The sequence below is a fragment of the Scleropages formosus genome, chromosome 9 (genome assembly GCF_900964775.1).
Source record: "Scleropages formosus chromosome 9, fSclFor1.1, whole genome shotgun sequence".
Classification (NCBI taxonomy): domain Eukaryota; kingdom Metazoa; phylum Chordata; class Actinopteri; order Osteoglossiformes; family Osteoglossidae; genus Scleropages; species Scleropages formosus.
The window spans coordinates 16,941,212-16,958,312 of NC_041814.1; the positions used below are offsets into that span (position 1 = coordinate 16,941,212).

The window sequence follows — 17,101 nt, forward strand, 5'->3', positions numbered from 1 at the left end:
AATATTTGAGACTTAAATTAATCTGTAGACTAAATGTACAGCTTTGGAGCCCATTATGCTTTTAGATCTATGTCAATAGTCCAAAGAATTTGACATAAAACTGGGAAATCCTGTTGAAAATTTTCCCTAAATAAGTTCATCGGAAAACATCAGACGCATTCATTATAAAGCCAATCCGTCAATAACCTTGTTATTTTAGGCATTATATACTGTCAGCATATTACAGTTCCTAATATTGGTAATGAGCCATCACACAGATAATGGATGCACTTTTCATCAAGTATTTGATCAGAGCAAGTTTTGGGCTGAGATAATTCATACACGAAAGTTTTTTAAATTGATAAAATTAAGCAGGCAAACAATACCATAGTAAAACAGTTTTTATTATTTCTGTGACAACTCTTCATATTTTTGTTTCTGACAGTAACATTGTGTTGACCATTACATGCAATTCCAAAAGGGCAATAGCAAGAGTAAATACTACATTTACTGTAAATGGAGAAATGCAGCTCAAGCCATCACAATTTGTTGTGGCTTCTTCACTAAGGACCATGCAAAATTATCAACTTCGGGCAAATGGACAAATAAGGTTTCTTTGAGTTTCATCATTTTGGCATATTATAGCACTTTGAACTTAACACGTTTTTTATCTGGTTCCTTCTCAGTGCATGGCCCTTTGTTCATTTGTATTCATGAAATCCATATATAGTAACTACATAGCAAATGGTGGATAAATTTAGTCACATGTGGCTGCCTATATATATATAAATGTTCTTTGGAACAACCAGCTTGTTCATGTTGCTTAACACCCCCTTCTTTAAATCAAACCAAATTCCATTTAGTCATGAACTTATTTTCAAAGTTCCAATTTAGTATGAATGCTTTTTTTAAAATCAGAAAATATATCTACATTGTTATATTGTTTACCATTACTGTGTCTTCAAATTAAAGTATTTACCTTCAGTTTAATTAGAATAATGCTCTATAACGTAGTTGTCTGGGTACCCTTTACTGAAGGTGAAACAAAGCTTTTCATGCGAAACATCCATTTCAATAACTACTGAGATCAGCAAACTTAAGGATGAAATAAAAGTGCTTTTGTTATATCACGGCAGCAGTAGTTTAACAAAAGTGACTTGCACATCTTGCAATTGTACCACCAATTTAAGACAGAAGTGCTTGTGGCTACAACTGGGAAGTGAAACTGCAAACTTTTGGATAAAGGTATATCTTTATCCACTACTATGCTACCTCCAGCTTTGCAATTGATTAAATTTCATAGCACTGTTTACACCTTACCTATTTTCAAAGACTTTTCCTTGCTTTGATGTAAATGCATGAGAATAGCAATGGTAAATACTTCTAAAGCAGGTTTTGCAAAAAATAAAAATAAGGGAAGCAGAGAACTCCCATATCAGACATGATTGAGGCATACAAGTCATTGTTTTCATCCATTTCGTAACTCTTCCTCAAACTTTACTCATTGTCCTTCTTCTTAATATTAAGTAACCTCATTTTTATTCACCTTAATAGTTCATTTCACCAGAAAAATGTGTAGTACCATCAACACAGTTACTTCTGAGGATGTTTCCATAATAAATCTGGGAATTTGCACATACCTATTTATTTAAAGAAGTTGAAATGAGGGTGGTAATTAACCTACTTTATATAACACTATACCAATGTTACTGAACATACTATGAATCTCAGACCTCTGTAGAATAAATCAGCATAGAACCATTTACTGGAGTTGTACACATTTAGCAGACTACTATTTAACACATTGTTTATGTAGACTGTTCATTTGTAATTTTACTTGTAAAGTAAATTTATTCTCAAGTTATTTGAAGCACAATTTAAAATAACACTAACCACTATATCCACCTGTTGGATAATATAGAAAACATACGAAAAATAACCATGATTTCTAATTAGCAACATTACATTGCTGAACCTTTTTTAAGTTAATCTATACAGATTCCATAAAACCTGCAAGTCTAAAAACTAAATACGGCAAATGATGGGGGAATCTGCTGGTGATACACTAATTTAAACGGATCTTTAAAAAAATAGCTGTTAGAAATAACTGCAGAGCAACCTTAGTATCTCTCAGCTTAAATAAATCACAGCAAATATGAACATCTAAATATTTCATGTGAAAATACAACCATTTATTCAAACATATCTTGCTTGCATTTCTTGCATGCTTTGTGTTGCACCTTAAATACATGATAGTCCATTTAGTAACATATCCGTGGCTGCTCACACAAAAATCACGGTCACTTGGCTTCCTGTACTTTTTTGGCACTTTGCTTTTCTTTCGCCTATTTAAAAGAAAAAAAAAATCATTAGTTTACACATACATAGTTTAATGCAATAAAGTTGGAAAATTTCATAAAATTAAAAAGTTATGGATTCTGCCACTTGAAGTCAACCCTTCACAAAATCAAAATGTCAATTAGAGTGGTCAAAAACGTATTGAACCTGAACTTGAAACAAGACATTTTTTCTACTATATTTTGCCTTTTAGAAATTAATAACACTACAGTGAAAATGTAAATTAAAAATACAGTCTGAAATGCTACACTTTTGTTCATTATGTATGTGTTCATGGCCACAGTGTAGAACAACTGCTCTTTAATGGATCAACAGTGCCATCCACTGGTGGAATTCTTCAAATCATAGCATTTGTTTTCAGAAATCGTTTCAACCAATCATTTATACTACAGGTGGTCCCCGACTTACAATCTTTTGACTTTACGATGGTGAGCTGACGATAGATATTCAGTAGAAACCGTACTTCGAAGTTTTATTTTTTTCCCGGGCAAGCGATATGCAGTGCGATACTCTCTCACGATGCTAGGCAGTGGAAGTGATCCGCATCTCCCAGTCTGCCACGCGGTCACTAGTTTATACAATCAATACTCTACAGTGTTCTGTGTTTCCAGCATTTTTCTGGATACCCCCCTGTATCTAAGTTGTGTTTGTGCATCCATCATGTCTACGAAATGCCCATCTGTATCTCCTGCTACTGGTGAGAAGAAGAGGAAGGCAATTACTCTCAAAGAGAAACTCATTTAGTTTATCTATAGTATTTATTATATTATCTTCTTTTTTACTGTGTTTGTTTCTTGTTTAGTAATTACTGTACTGTCTTGTGTTGTTCTGCAAACGTCTTGCACACATGCACTTTATGTAGTCCTGTGTGAGTAGCTTTGTGTTGTTTTATGTAGCACCATGGTCCTGGAGGAATGTTTTGTTTCAGTGTATACTGTACCAGCTGTATATGGCTGAAATGACAATAAAGCCACTTTGACTGTGATGAAGGCAGGAAGCCCGTAATGCCCATCGCAAGCGAACTGGGACTTTCGCAATTGACGATCTACACGATCTAAGAAAGATAAGAAGATAAGAAGCGATGATCTTCGGTAGGTTGGGAGTATTAAATGCATTTTCGACTTACGATATTTTCGATTTACGATGGGTTTCGCTTGAAAGTAACTCCATCATAAGTCAGGGACCACCTGTATTTAAAACTGATCTCGTTTTTCATTTCCAGGTTGAACATGAGTATTCACCATTTAAATGAAAACAAATTTTCAATTACATTATTGTAAATTGACATTTTGCTTATAGTGGAGGGAGGGGGGGGGGGGGAGGAATTCTCACCTTTTCCACTAATGGTATTAACTGCTGATACTCAGCCAGTGTCTTCAGCAGTTCCATAATAAAAGGAAGGTAGTTGTGTTTTCTTCTGATGTTTTCAATCTAAAAATAAACAACCCAAACAGTCTTGGATCATAACATATAATTTGTGTATGAATATATGGTTTTAAACACTGAAATGATCAATTACATAATAATATTGTGTGAAACTGTAAACATTTTGTACTTTATATCTTTTGAGTTTCTGATTTTCTTCTTCAATCAGGAGTTGGTACTTGGCGATTTCAGACTGAACTGCTGTGAGCAGATTGTTACTATGGTCTGTGTCCATAGGCTCTTCCTGAGGCAAAAAAAAGAAACAAAAAAGAAATTCAATACATCATAACCAAATACCCAAACAGAGCAAAACATATTGCCTGTGACAGCACTTACTTCTGCAAGTTGAGCTTGTAGCTCAGCAATTCTGCGTTCGTAAATCAGCTTCCTCTCAGACACTATTGCCATCAAGTTAAAGCGGATTTCTCCTTCGCTGTACCTGAAATGTGACATAACTAAGTCATATCTTCAATGTACTTATAAAGAAAAATAATATATTTGCAGAGGAAAATGTGTCTCCCTTAATTGGAAAATCCTTAGCAGAGACGTAACAGTGGCATTTGTGATATTTCAGATTGGGAATTTACATTTAATTTTTTTTTTTAATTATTACTGGCATGGGTTTTACCTGTCTACTTTTTTGTGGTAAGCAAGCGGAATTAATTTAAGTGTATTAATATCAAAATATCAGTTAGTACTCAATCTGGAACTCTGCCCAGCAGTTCTTGCACAGCTGCAAGCAGTGGCTATCTAACGGGGGGGGTGATTTAGTGTAGTAAAGATATACTTTCACACAGGCTGCATAATGTAATTACACAGTTAACAACAGTCTAAATGAAGCACGATAAGAAAAAATTTAAATCTACTAGCTGCTAACCAGAAACATTCTGGTGGTACAGCAAGCAGCACTGTTGTCTCTCAGTGCCTGAACAGTGAGGAGAACATGGGTTTGGTCCATGATCAGCCTGTGTGGAGTTGTTCTCCTCAAGTTTGTGTGGGTTTCTGTACTCTGGTTGCCTGTCTCATTCCAGACGTGTTTCAGATGGAGTGGTGTCCCTAAACTGCAATTGTGTGTTCATGCCAGTGTGTTGCTCTGCTGTACAGATGAGCGATTGACTGCATGCAGTGTATCTAGCACTGTAAGTTACACTGGATGAAAAGGTGCCAGCTAAATACCACACAATATTCACTGAAAGCAGCTTTGGGGAAAAGCATCAAACAAATAGAAATTTAATTTTAGCTTGGTACTGGGTTACTGAGAAAGGCATTTCTTTAGCATGACTGAGTACTAGTGTCTAAAAAGAAAAATTAAATCAAATTAAAAGATGTGACAGCTGGTACAACAGTAGTTGAACCTGCAACCTTTGGGTCCAAAGGCAGCAGTTCTAATTCCCACCTCCAGCTGTAGTACCCTGCCTAAAATTGCTTCAGTAAAATTACTCAGCTGTATAAATGCATTAATTATTAATGTGTTAATAAAATTAATTATAAGTACCTTAACATTGTAGGTTGCTTTCGAGAAAAGCATGAGCTAAAAGAATAAATGTAAAGGGGTTAATGAAACTATAGACTTTGTCCATCAAATATTACATCTAGATAGTTTTAATAAATTTTACATTTATTTCAGATGAAAAAATGTAAGAAGGGTGTTTTAGTAGGCAGATGAATTATGAGCATTTTAAGTTTGGGGCACAGCACGTAACGGGGCTATCTCACAGTGCCTGGGTGAAGTGAAAGGGCATGGGTTTGATCTCGGCTTAGTCTGTGTGGAGTCTGCATTTTCTCCCCATGTCTGTGTGGATTTCCTCCGGGTGCTCTGGTTTCCTCCCACAGTCCAAAGACATGCTGTTCAGGTGCATTGGTGCCTCTAAGTCACATATAGTGTGTGAGCGACAGAGAAAGAGTGTGTTTCACTGATCTATGGATGAGTAACTCATTTAAGTAATGCATCTAGCAGCGTAAGTCCCCTTGGGTGAATAAGGTGTCGGCTGGTAACACTACATAGCGTTCACTGGAAATCACTTTGGAGAAAAGCTAAATGAAGTACCGTAATGTAGTAACAGAGATGTTGTTCACAAATGAATACATACTTCTGTATCCTTTTCTCAATCACTGGGCGAACGGCACTTATCCAGTCATCTTGGCTACAGGCCCCTAAAAAACCAAACACATTAAAAAAAAAAAAAAAAAAAATTATTTTAAGAAATTAGAAAAATTAAAATGGGCAGAAAAAATGTTTTCTGTGGGGTGTTAACTGTAGAACTGTTACAACTGGATTATAATCATCATTTAAAATTTACTTTTAAAAAAATATATTTAATATTTACATTAAGAAAAAAACTCCCACAACTTCAGTTGTTTACATATTCTTGTATAACAAAACACCCTGGCAGCTGACAGCACAGTGGTTAGAGCTACAACCATTGGATCTGAAGGTCACACGTTCAAATCCCACCTACCACTGTAATACCCTTGAGCAGGGTTCTTCCCTGAATTGCTCCAGTAAAATTACCGAGCTGTGTAAGTGGGTAAATATTTGTAGGTAACTTAATACTGTAATTCAGTTTGGGAAATGAAGCATTAATTAATTAATTTAAATGTTGATTCAAGATACAGGGATTTCAAATAACTCTCTAAACTCTTTGTGTAAAATGTTTTTGTAGCATTACTATATATTGGGCTGCAAGCTTAAGTACATCTAAATTATTGAACCATATTAAGACGTAACAGATAGGAAGTTGTAGCTAAAATATGGATTAAAAAGTAAAGAAACATACCAAGATCAATTGGTCCTTCACGGAGCCCATCCAGCTCATACAGTCTACCATTGACTGGAACATAGCTCACAAAGTGAAACGCATCCTCATCCTTTGCAGATGACTTGGAATCAAATTCAAACATCTGCTGTCTGAGGGGGAAAAAAAGACCCTTAGTCAACAATTTTCTTGCTGTACTTCCCTAACAAGACATTGCTGGCCACACAAGAATTTTGCTTCTCCATTACTCTTACACTGACAAACATGTTAAATCATTTTTAATTACCCATTACATGAAGTTCACATTACATATCATTTCCATGACCAAACAAAATAGACCAATGAAAGAGCAAAATTTTGGAAGAGGACAAATAATGGCAATGAGATTTTAAAACTCCAAAACTGAAACTACTTCTGGGGTGACATTTCCTCTTATTTTCATACAACACTGCACCTCACACTATACAAAGTTCTTTCATTAAAGAAAAAACTACAGAAAAAACAAAAATGTAAAATTTCAGTGTTTTCTTGAATGTAGTTTATTTTAAAATTTATTGGGGTTTTACATACAAAGACAGTACACACCACGCAAACACACGTTAGAGAATATCTGAAAAAAATATTCAGATCAGTGGCAGGTATGTCCATGAAAAACTAGTATTTAATAATTACCTGGCAAAGCTGTTATGAACTTGTCGAATCACTTCAGAGTTGCTTAAGGCCAAACCTTTCATCTATGACAAGAGACCAAAAAAAAGGTTACATGTGAAAGCTAATTATAACTCACAACAGTTCTTATGATGGCAAGACAAAACTAAAGCAGCACCCCATAAACTTACAGCCGCATCAAAGCTTTGCGAGAATTCCCTGAACTCTGTCAATGTCTCTCCAAGATGAAGGTCAGCATGCAAACAGTTCAATAACACACTGATGATTGCTTGAGTTGCACAAGCGTTGTTAATAACCTGGAGCATGAGGGGAAAACAGAAATCAGTTAAATATGCCCTTGTCGTATAAACTACAATTTCTCACTTTCAGCTTTCTGTTTAATCCATGTAGAGAAAAAAAAAAAAAAAAAAAAGTAGACTAAATAATTTGTACCTGCTTGGCAAAAAAGATGTGATCCAATCTTGAATCCTGAACAACTGAACCAGCAGGCTCTTCACCAGGCTGCCACTTAAACAGAAAAATCAGTCCATGAACCGGTCTAGAAAGAATGGATGAATATTGTGTTAACAGTGTTAATTCTCTTTGCATGCACTCTAAATTAAAGATATATCAATCCATTACAGAAACTGAAACGGATTACAGGCAGTCCCCAGATTACAAACGAGTTCCGTTCCACACTCTAAGTCGGATTTTTATGTAAATCGGAACAATTAGGTAAGGCTCGTGTCTAACAGAAGTTTGTCAAATGTTTGTCGCACTGTATCGTGTACCTTTCTATGCTTCAAAAAATTAAACACTTTCGCATACACCAAAACATCTTTAATACAAAAATACTGTAAAAATACAATGTAATGATGTACTGATAAATGTAACTACAGTATTTATAATAAAGACATAAAAAAAAATCAAATGTTACTACTGTCATGATGAACACAGGACACGGAGGAGGTTGCACCCAAGCGCAGGATTGTTTATTCAGAACCAAAGGACTAGATGTGTTCTTGTGGTCGGGGACGGGCGAGCGGTCAGTTGATGATCGAACTGAACAAAGGCGAGGATCCGAAATTGTGGTCGAGGGACAAGGCAGGCGCTTGTTATAAAAGATGTGGAATGGGACTGGGGAATGAGGCGGCACAGGACTTGGAAGAGCAAAGCAAGGTAGGTTTGAGAACGCAGAGGAGACAGTGGTCTCGAGTGAGATTCCGCAACTAGGAAGAGGTTGAGAAGTGTCTTATATAGCCGAGTGCTCTCCCAGAGAGAGAGACTGTGTGTGGGCACGTGTAAAACATTTAAAAAGAAAAACAACTTTGTTTGCATTTCAACTTTTTCCGATCACTTTAGTTTCAGTCATGATCGTTTTCCTTTTCTTGGATGCATCACCATCACTTGCATCACATTTACGCTTTGGTGTCATGGTTAGGAGGGTAAAAACAAAAAAAATAAAGCCAAATATAACAACACACAAGGACTGTTAACAGCAACGTGGTCCGACTGAAAAGAAGGAAGTCTTTGTCCTACCTCGGGCTCACGCGCCCCTCCCACGTGCTGATGAACAACTGTAGACGCACAATGTTTCGATGTGCATCACAAAGTAGCACCCGCTTGTTATTACAAATCACTGCGTGCAACTCGAATTTTTAACATACTAGGTTTTACGGGGGGGGATTCGTAACTACGGGTTGTAGCAAGTCAGATGTTCGAAACCGAGGGACTGCTTGTACCAAGCTATCAGGGGGCAATCACACACTCACTCACACACTAGAGAATTTAATATTAAACTCACTTGAAGGACATAACCCATGCATTCAAAAATGTAAAGTGTACACAGACTGAGCTGCATTCAACCTCAGATCCAAACCTACAACCCATGCATGATGAGCTGAGGTACCAGTGTCTCTCGCTTTGTCACTGGGCCACCCTTAAACAACAAATACTTGAATTCTTGAAGAACTTTCAGCTGAAAAGTAAACACAACTGTGTATATACTTAAGGTTTTCAAAGTTCTCCGGGTCCATACTCCATATTTCCTCCACCTGGACTCCTTTGCACCCTGAAATGACACAAACAAACGAGGAGGGGTCTAGTTAAAGTTAGAATACCTCCGCACCTGCTATTTTGCCACCACCAAGACATCAAAATTTGACAAAAAGATTAAGTCGACAGAACTCCACAACAACACCGACCACATTTCTTAACCAATATGAATACACACATTTTCAGAACCGCTTGTCCCATACAGGGTCACGGGGAACCGGAGCCTACCCGGCAACACAGGGCGTAAGGCCGGGGGGGAGGGGACACACCCAGGACGGGACGCCAGTCCATCGCAAGGCACCCCAAGCGGGACTCGAACCCCAGACCCACCGGAGAGCAGGACTGTGGTTCAACCCACTGCGCCACCGCACCCCCCGATATGCATATTAAAATTTAAATCCGAGTCACGCACGTTCATTCTGCTAGGCATGACAAAGCATTGCATCATCGATTACGTTAAGGTTTTAGGAAGAAAAGGGAGGACTAAGTTACTGCTCAACGTGGCGGGGGAAAAAAATAGATCGCAGGACAACCTGGGCTGGGAATCGGAATGTGCGTGTGGCAGCCAGGTTATGCTAACGACGCTAACGTAACGGTCAGACTCACCAAAACCTTTTATCAGCTCTGTGAAAACGCCCGGGTCGCTTTCCATGAGACACCACTCCCCCGCGCTCCCCGACATCTTAGTGTTTTTCAATTAATTTATCGTGAAACAAAAAATATTCTATAATATATACTCTTCTCTTGTCACTAAAAAACCAAACTCTACCATTCGTCACAATCCCGCTTCGCCCTACTTCCGATTTACATCACTGTAGTATTCCGCCGTGTCGCATGGATACTTCCTCCACCAAAAAAAAAAAAAAAACAGAAAAAACCCCGTTTTTAAGATTTCCGGTTCCGTCGCGTTTTTAAACTTCCGCTTCCGGTTCCTAAATTCGCGGTTGATTGGGGAATATGGAGTTGGGATTGCTTGTTGCAAAGTACAAAACAAATTGAGTCTTTGGTTGTAAAGGGACCTGTCTTTAAGAGTCGGTGTTCTTTTCTCGAAACCAGATTTCCAGATTCACTTATGTTGCTGCTTTAGCGCATTAGACAGCAAAACTTACAACTTAAACTTGGTCCAAAGAAATGGAATAGGCTCTTTTTATGGAAAAAACAGTGTACACACTGACTGAAAGTCTTTGGTTATTAACTCATGTAAGAATGATGGGCTCGGTTTGTTGGACTTTCTTTGAATTTGATATTTAAAATTAACTGGTTAAAACAATTTCTGAAAATCGATGCTTCCGTTTGGAACAAAGAGTGTGCTCCACTGTATGGATGAGTGACCCATTCAGTAGTGTATCTAACAGTTTAAGTCACCTTGGCTTGGTGAATAAGGTGTGTGGGCTGTAACACTACACAGTATCCACACTGGAAGTCGCTTTGGAGAAAAGCATCTGCTAAATAAATTAATGTAAATGTCAATTCATTCCTAAAGTCGTTTTTGATCAAACTCGTAGCCTCATTCTTTCTCTGATGAGTAATTACAGTATAGGCAAGTCACCAGTCAAACTGTCAGCCTTTCATAGACAACCTCTGCTGGCACAGATCTAATTTACAAGCACAATGTGTTTCCCCACATCACTACTATATTTGGAATAATGCTGATGTCCTGTATGTGGGTAAGAGTACTTTTTTAAGGAGTTAGTTTCATAGAAATATCCTTTTGGTGAGCCAACTGATGAACTCAAAAAGAAGATCTTACGAGCTACAGTGACTCTGAGTCTTATTTTAGGTTTCCTGTTACAGAGAAAGAATTTGGCCTGGGAAGGGAGGCTATTGAAAATGGTCTCTTACCCTGCTGTTGTCTCTATAGCAAATCTGGTTGATAGTCCTTGTGGAAGGATCTGATCTTCACAGTCCTTCAGAATAACGGACCTGTTCGCTTTTTTTTTTTTAGAATGAGGTTGCCACATTATGTCCCTGCTTATTAGAATACCTTTGTTAACAATGCCCCATGGGAGAAAGTTTGGCTGCTGATTCAAATATCAAAACAAAAACAAAGTTTAGGAAATCTCTTAAGATTATACACAAATTCTACCAGGTAAAGCATTTTCTGAAAAAATTCCAAGGATTGCTTAGATGTTCTTTTCGTACCATGCACCCAGAAAGTGTGCCCCACCCTTCGCTTTTCTGGCTCCATTATTACAAGCTGTGGAGAGATGTGTCTAAGCTCATTATTGATGAAACGTGTAAGATTTTCATTTTGCTTTTTGAATAAGTATTGTTTGGATTCTTACATTTTGATAGAAGCACAGAGAAACAGGCATATATTATATAATCATTTTAGCTAGATATCAGGTTGTAGCATAGTTGTTAGAGCTGTTGCCTTTAGACCCAAATGTTGCAGGTTAAATCCCCCCTTCATCTATAGTACCCTTGAGCAAGATACTTTCCCAATAAACTGTTCCAGTAAAATTGCATAGCTGTATAAATGGGTAAATAATTGTAAGTAGTTTAAAACTTTAAATTGTTTTGGAGAAAAGTGTCATCTAAATAAATAAAGGCAAATATCATATACATAACTGTCAGTTTGCTGACCTTACAGCACCAATTTACAAAATAAATATCAAAGCAAAACACTTTTTTTTTTTTTCAAAAAAATGAGAAGATGATGGAAGTTAGGAAGTACATTACAGCAAAATTCAAAACAGCAATTAATATAAGGACACAGTACTGCTGCATACAGTACTTCTAGCTGTACAATGTTCTGGAGACACTGAATTACATTGAGAAAATGCCATAAGTAAGTTTGTTACAACATAAAGCCTTTTAACTGAGAATAAAGTTAAATTGAAACAAAAAAGTAATCATCAGTCCTGAAGTATTCTGCAGGATGTTGTATCAGGTTACAAGGGAACTTGAAGAGCTTTGGCAGTAGCAACTGCAAATGAATATACAAAGATACATCATTGTTTGTCAGTGCATTACCAGCTAATTCTTGAGACATATAAGATTTTTAATAACACACCAAGAGATGATAGTGTGACAGGAATATAGAATAGTAAAAAATACTCTATGTATCTTATACAGAAAAAAACAATACACACACATATATAAAAAATCCATCATACCAATATGCAGCACTGAAAATTCAGTAAGACTCCATTTTAACTTTTTTCCATATGTACTATTCCTATTATCATTGAAAGTTTGCAAATAATTATTTTATCTAGTTGGTTTCATTTTACAATAACTTTGCAGAGTTAAAAAAAACTAACTGAATTAGTCAAATCTTTAGCATTGTTCCTATCTTCTGCAGGGAAAAAAAATAGTAAAAAAGATTGGCTTTTATTCATAAAATGGTCTTTAATTGATATTCAAGTAAGAAATGACAGACATCCCTGACCAAAAACAGAAAAAAAAAACATTTGAAATGTCAATAACCAACAACCACTTTTCCATAAATAACATTACACAGACAGTTATATGGGTGATATCAGTTATTTAAAATTGCCTTTATTTAAAATGTCCACTGCCCGAGTCCTGATTATCCACTTTCACTGGGCAAGTGGAACACTGCTCAATGAGGGGCACCAACTTCCCCTGATTATGAAGTTCTTTTGTATCTGAGCCTCCTCCAATGCAGTTTCCATTAACAAACACTCTTGGTACCTGCAAGAAAATAAAAAATTCCTAAGAGCAGTCATAATAAGTAAAACAGTGACTTAAGGGGGGGGGAAAAAAAAAAAAAAAAAAAACCAACATCCACACAATCATTACTTCATGTGTAGAAAGACATGAATATCATAATACTACTCCAAGAGTACAAAAGTGATTTTTAAGTGAATTAACTTCCTTACCGTTCTAGCACCAGTCATTTGTGCCAATGCTTCCTGAAGCATCCTACCATCACGGTGCTGATCCAGTTCAATCACTTTGTATTTGGCCCCTATTTCATTGAACACATTCTTGGCCATTTTACAATATGGACAGGTGGTCTTCGAGAATATTACGACACAATTATTAGATATCACATCCTGCAAATGAGACAATTAAGAGGTGTCAGGCATATCTGAAGAAAGCTTGTAAACATATAAGCAAGTTCAGTGTCACATTCATTGCCATTCTTACCTGCACAAACTGGGTGCAAGCAGAGCTGGACAAATGTCCTGATGTAGAGGAAGAACTTCCCATCCTGTAAAAATTGACACATAACGTCTTCACATTAGTCCCAACTGTTTTAGCGTCGATCCAGGAAAACAGAACCTGTAACCGCTGCAATCATCACCACACAACCTACACAATATTTACCACCTTACAGCTGGAAGAGTGAATCCCGCCTCAAAAAATAACAAAAACAGAAGAACTGACATAACATTTCGGTGTGACACCATTTTCTGGAACAGTCTAAGACTCCACATGTGTTGTTTTCATTAAACAAGCAGTGAATATTACGGCTACTGTTTATTACACTAATCTCTGTATTGGTTACGTCCACTGTCACACTGTCTGAGCAAATCAGGAAAGTGATTAAGTGATCAGTCTGAAGTAATCTCTTTGGAAGCAGTTGCCAGTAACAAACAGCAGCTTATTTTCCGCTGTCTCTTACCACCAGACTCTGACACTGACTGAGTAGCTAGATTTACACGCACCTTGGCTTGGGCTTGGCTTGGAAACAAATTGTTACTTACGAATATATAATTTCCACTAAAAAGAAATGCTAGGAGACAAATTCATTAGCTGTTGACCTTTGAAATAAACGCCGTGTGAAATACAATGTAGTCGCTTTCACAAACATTTCATAAACCGTAATTAAAGCTCTTCATGCTGTTTCCGGTACGACTGATTAAAACATCTAGCAAGAAAGTCAAAAATACAGAGTTCACGGAAACAACCTAATCTCGCGAGATTTCAAGATGACCCGGAAGAGCATTTTCACAGCTAGATGTTAAACGCATATATACCAATGTGCGCCACCTGCTGTGTGGGAGTGAAATGTAATGATCCTGCTTCCTAAACTGGGAGGGCGGAGCAGAGTAATAAAAGTTCAGTTTGTCCAGCACAAAACACAAAACAGTGTTTTTTCACTTACTTCGGTTCCATGTCACTCGTTTAATTCATGTTACCTTTTACTCTATTTAATTCTCACCTCGTTTAATCCCCTTCACCTTCAGTCTAATACACTCTGCATGGATCCTTTTTCTTTTTTATTTTTAGAACACGATAAGATGCACCCTGGCATGTGATGTGATGTAGTCTGGAGTCATGCGGTGTTTGGGTTCTTTCATCATACACTTTCCCTCAGCATTGATTGGACACCAGCCTGCATCCATGTAGCACAACCTTGAACCCATAGCTCACCTCTCTTCTGCTGCTCCGCAGCCATTAAGGTGCCCTTTCAGCACCTCGCTGTTCATTTTCATAGCTTTCCTCCTCTGTCTGCCTGCGACACCCAACACGCAATAGGCTCTACATGAACACTTCAACGGACACACACCTCACTCTCCAGCCTTTTGAAAAGCACTGCTCCATCTGGTCCTCTTCCCTCTCCATTCTCATCATCATCTTCTCATGAGACTGTAAGCTCCAGCAAGGTGGCTTATCTAGAAGTTTCAGTCAGAAAGACGATGTCTAGTCTGAGGGGCATATCTATGACGGTGGCTGGAAATCTAAGTCCCCTACGGTCTTGAGCCATCACCGGGAGCCGTAAACTGGTGCCGAGTGCCGATTCTACTTCTTTACCTTCCCTGAAATCTTCCGGCAAGTCCTGCTGTGTCCTACAGACTGAGAGGTCCTCACATCGATCGACTCGCGCCACAGCCTCGGGCACCTGGTCATGGAGTCGAGAAAAGGAGAACTTACTTAGAGCTTGACAAATGGTTTCATTGCAACTTCCATCAGTGTTTGTAGATTTTCTGTTTTAGCAGCTTATAATTATTTACTTGTGAAAATACTAGCCTGGGATATTAAACCACTCTGAAAACTACTGAAAGCAATTAAAAGTAGCTCTCTACATTTAAGAAGGGTCTGAAGAATCACCTCTTCCACACTCTTTTCTCCTACGATCTAAGTATATGTTAAGGTGTAATTGTTTATGCTCAATAGCTTCGAAATTATAACTGCTGAATAATGGAAAAACCTTTATCAGCTACTCATTTAGGTGATGCTTTTCTTCAAAATGACTTATAATGTTAACATACCTACAATTACTTTTCCATTTATAGAGGTGGGTAATGTTACTGGAGCAATTTTAGGATAAGTACCCTGCTTAAGGGTAGGGGAGGCGTGGTGGTGCAGTGGGTTGGACCGGGTCCTGCTCTCCAGTGGGTCTGGGGTTCGAGTCCCGCTTAGGGTGCCTTGCGATGGACTGGCGTCCCGTCCTGGGTGTGTCCCCTCCCCCTCTGGCCTTATGCCCTGTGTTACCGGGTAGGCTCCGGTTCCCCGCGACCCCGTATGGGACAAGCGGTTCTGAAAATGTGAAAAATACCCTGCTTAAGGGTACTACAGCCAAAGATGAGGATCAAACCTGCAACCTTTGAATCCAAAGGCAACAGCACTACCAGCTGTCCCCTATATCAGCTCTACTCATGTGATATATATGGTTCATGTGGTGAAATGTGACAATTCAACTGCTTTAGAATCACGCATCTGAATCTATGTCTCTTTCTGTTGATGTAATGCACTCATTGTATTTTCTACGAGATGTACATCGCTTTGGAGAAAAGCGTCTGCCAAATGAATACATGTAAATGTAGAAGAGCATAAACTGTGTATAGGTCTAAGAAAAGTCTTTTCCTGTTGTAGTGTTTTTAATAATGCTTTAATTCTGGGAATTTATGGTTGCAGAGAGCACTGTTGTCAGAAATATTGAAATTGACATTTGGAAGGCAAAACCAGTTGTATGAAACAAAAAGTCAGCCCTATTAGCAAGGAGAGCACACGATGCAGTTATGTGAAGCCTTTATTCAGTCGCTACTCCGGCATTGTTTGTGATTGTTTGTGTATATTATAAGATTTTTTTTAAAAAATGGTAGGAGGGTATCAGGATTTTTCGATCCTGTGTTTTATGCACCTACTTGAACGATGAACCTCGGTGCAGCAAGTGGTAGGTAACAAACTAGGTTTACTTGAGAGTCGTATGTCTGCAGCCATGTCTCTTTCTCTTAATGTAATGCATAAATTGTACTTCAGCTGAGATGTACGTCGCTTTGGACAAAAGCGTTTGCTAAATGAATAAATGTAAATGTAACAACGTACACCAGAGATTAATGTGGAAAATATGGCAAGGCAGCAGTTCTTCCGCTCCTCTTGTCAATATTACTGTGCTATGTCATTATCGAGCCCTTCAGTGGCATCTTCCTCTTCTTGCACCACGATGTTCACGCTTCCAGGTTGTACTCATTAGTTCGTATCCAGCACAGTCCTCTTCAGATGAGCCAGCTCACGTTGCTTACGTATAAAATAATAAATTGACAGATTCCTTGCAGTTTTTCCTGCAATATTTAGTATATAAAGTATGAGTATGTGTAATGAGAGCATTTTTGAAGTGAAAAATGTATTTCTGACATTGTTCTTTGTCGAAATCGATCATTTGTTCTGAACGACTTGGTTTTTTAGGCATAGCAGTAAAGTAAATTTAGTTTCACGTCATTCAGGAGTTGTTTTCTCACTTCACTGGATGAACTGTTTGCCTGTGCAATTATTCACATTACAAAAATACATCTGATGTCTCACGTACATGAAGCTGCTTCCTTTCAAACCACTCCCTTCCACTGCCCAGCAGCATTCACTCCTTCTCCCTTTTCAACTGATGCTTACCTTCTCAACAACGCTGGAGATCAGTGGCTAGTTACCATAGCAACAGTTCTATCCAGCAGTCCCCCCAGCTGATT

At 38.0% G+C, this 17,101-nt stretch overlaps 2 protein-coding genes across 4 annotated transcripts; both read right to left on the reverse strand.

Moving 5' to 3' along the window:
* Window positions 1-376: 376 nt before the first annotated feature.
* uchl5 (ubiquitin carboxyl-terminal hydrolase L5) lies at window positions 377-10,064 on the reverse strand. The gene is made up of 11 exons (XM_018753809.2): window positions 9,828-10,064; window positions 9,174-9,237; window positions 7,620-7,725; window positions 7,358-7,483; window positions 7,191-7,252; window positions 6,540-6,670; window positions 5,853-5,916; window positions 4,099-4,201; window positions 3,893-4,006; window positions 3,670-3,768; window positions 377-2,324 (listed from the first exon to the last, which is right to left on the reverse strand). The coding sequence occupies exons 1-11, from the start codon at window positions 9,901-9,903 to the stop codon at window positions 2,280-2,282; spliced, it is 990 nt and encodes a 329-aa protein (XP_018609325.1). The 5' UTR covers window positions 9,904-10,064; the 3' UTR covers window positions 377-2,279.
* Window positions 10,065-12,589: 2,525 nt separating this feature from the next.
* Window positions 12,590-14,095, reverse strand: glrx2 (glutaredoxin 2). 3 transcript variants are annotated; one of them, XM_018754034.1, is made up of 4 exons: window positions 13,958-14,095; window positions 13,341-13,404; window positions 13,070-13,246; window positions 12,590-12,881 (listed from the first exon to the last, which is right to left on the reverse strand). In XM_018754034.1, the coding sequence occupies exons 1-4, from the start codon at window positions 14,005-14,007 to the stop codon at window positions 12,726-12,728; spliced, it is 447 nt and encodes a 148-aa protein (XP_018609550.1). In that variant the 5' UTR covers window positions 14,008-14,095; the 3' UTR covers window positions 12,590-12,725. The 3 variants fall into 3 exon arrangements, with proteins under 3 accessions (XP_018609550.1, XP_018609552.1, XP_018609551.1); XM_018754036.1 differs by having other exon boundaries at window positions 13,901-14,036; XM_018754035.1 differs by having other exon boundaries at window positions 13,862-14,036.
* Between the last annotated feature and the right edge of the window lie 3,006 nt (window positions 14,096-17,101).

Excerpts from the sequence above, each read along its gene's own strand:
- uchl5 (XM_018753809.2), bottom strand. The coding sequence starts at position 9,903 with ATGTCGGGGAGCGCGGGGGAGTGGTGTCTCATGGAAAGCGACCCGGGC. Across the intron at positions 7,726-9,173 it reads GAGAACTTTGAAAACCTTAA|ACCGGTTCATGGACTGATTT; the intron begins GTATATACACAG and ends CATTCTTTCTAG. Across the intron at positions 4,007-4,098 it reads TACAAGCTCAACTTGCAGAA|GAAGAGCCTATGGACACAGA; the intron begins GTAAGTGCTGTC and ends TTTTTGCCTCAG.
- glrx2 (XM_018754034.1), bottom strand. The coding sequence starts at position 14,007 with ATGTTTGTGAAAGCGACTACATTGTATTTCACACGGCGTTTATTTCAA. Across the intron at positions 13,247-13,340 it reads CTTGCACCCAGTTTGTGCAG|GATGTGATATCTAATAATTG; the intron begins GTAAGAATGGCA and ends TCTCATTTGCAG. Across the intron at positions 12,882-13,069 it reads AAATGACTGGTGCTAGAACG|GTACCAAGAGTGTTTGTTAA; the intron begins GTAAGGAAGTTA and ends ATTTTCTTGCAG.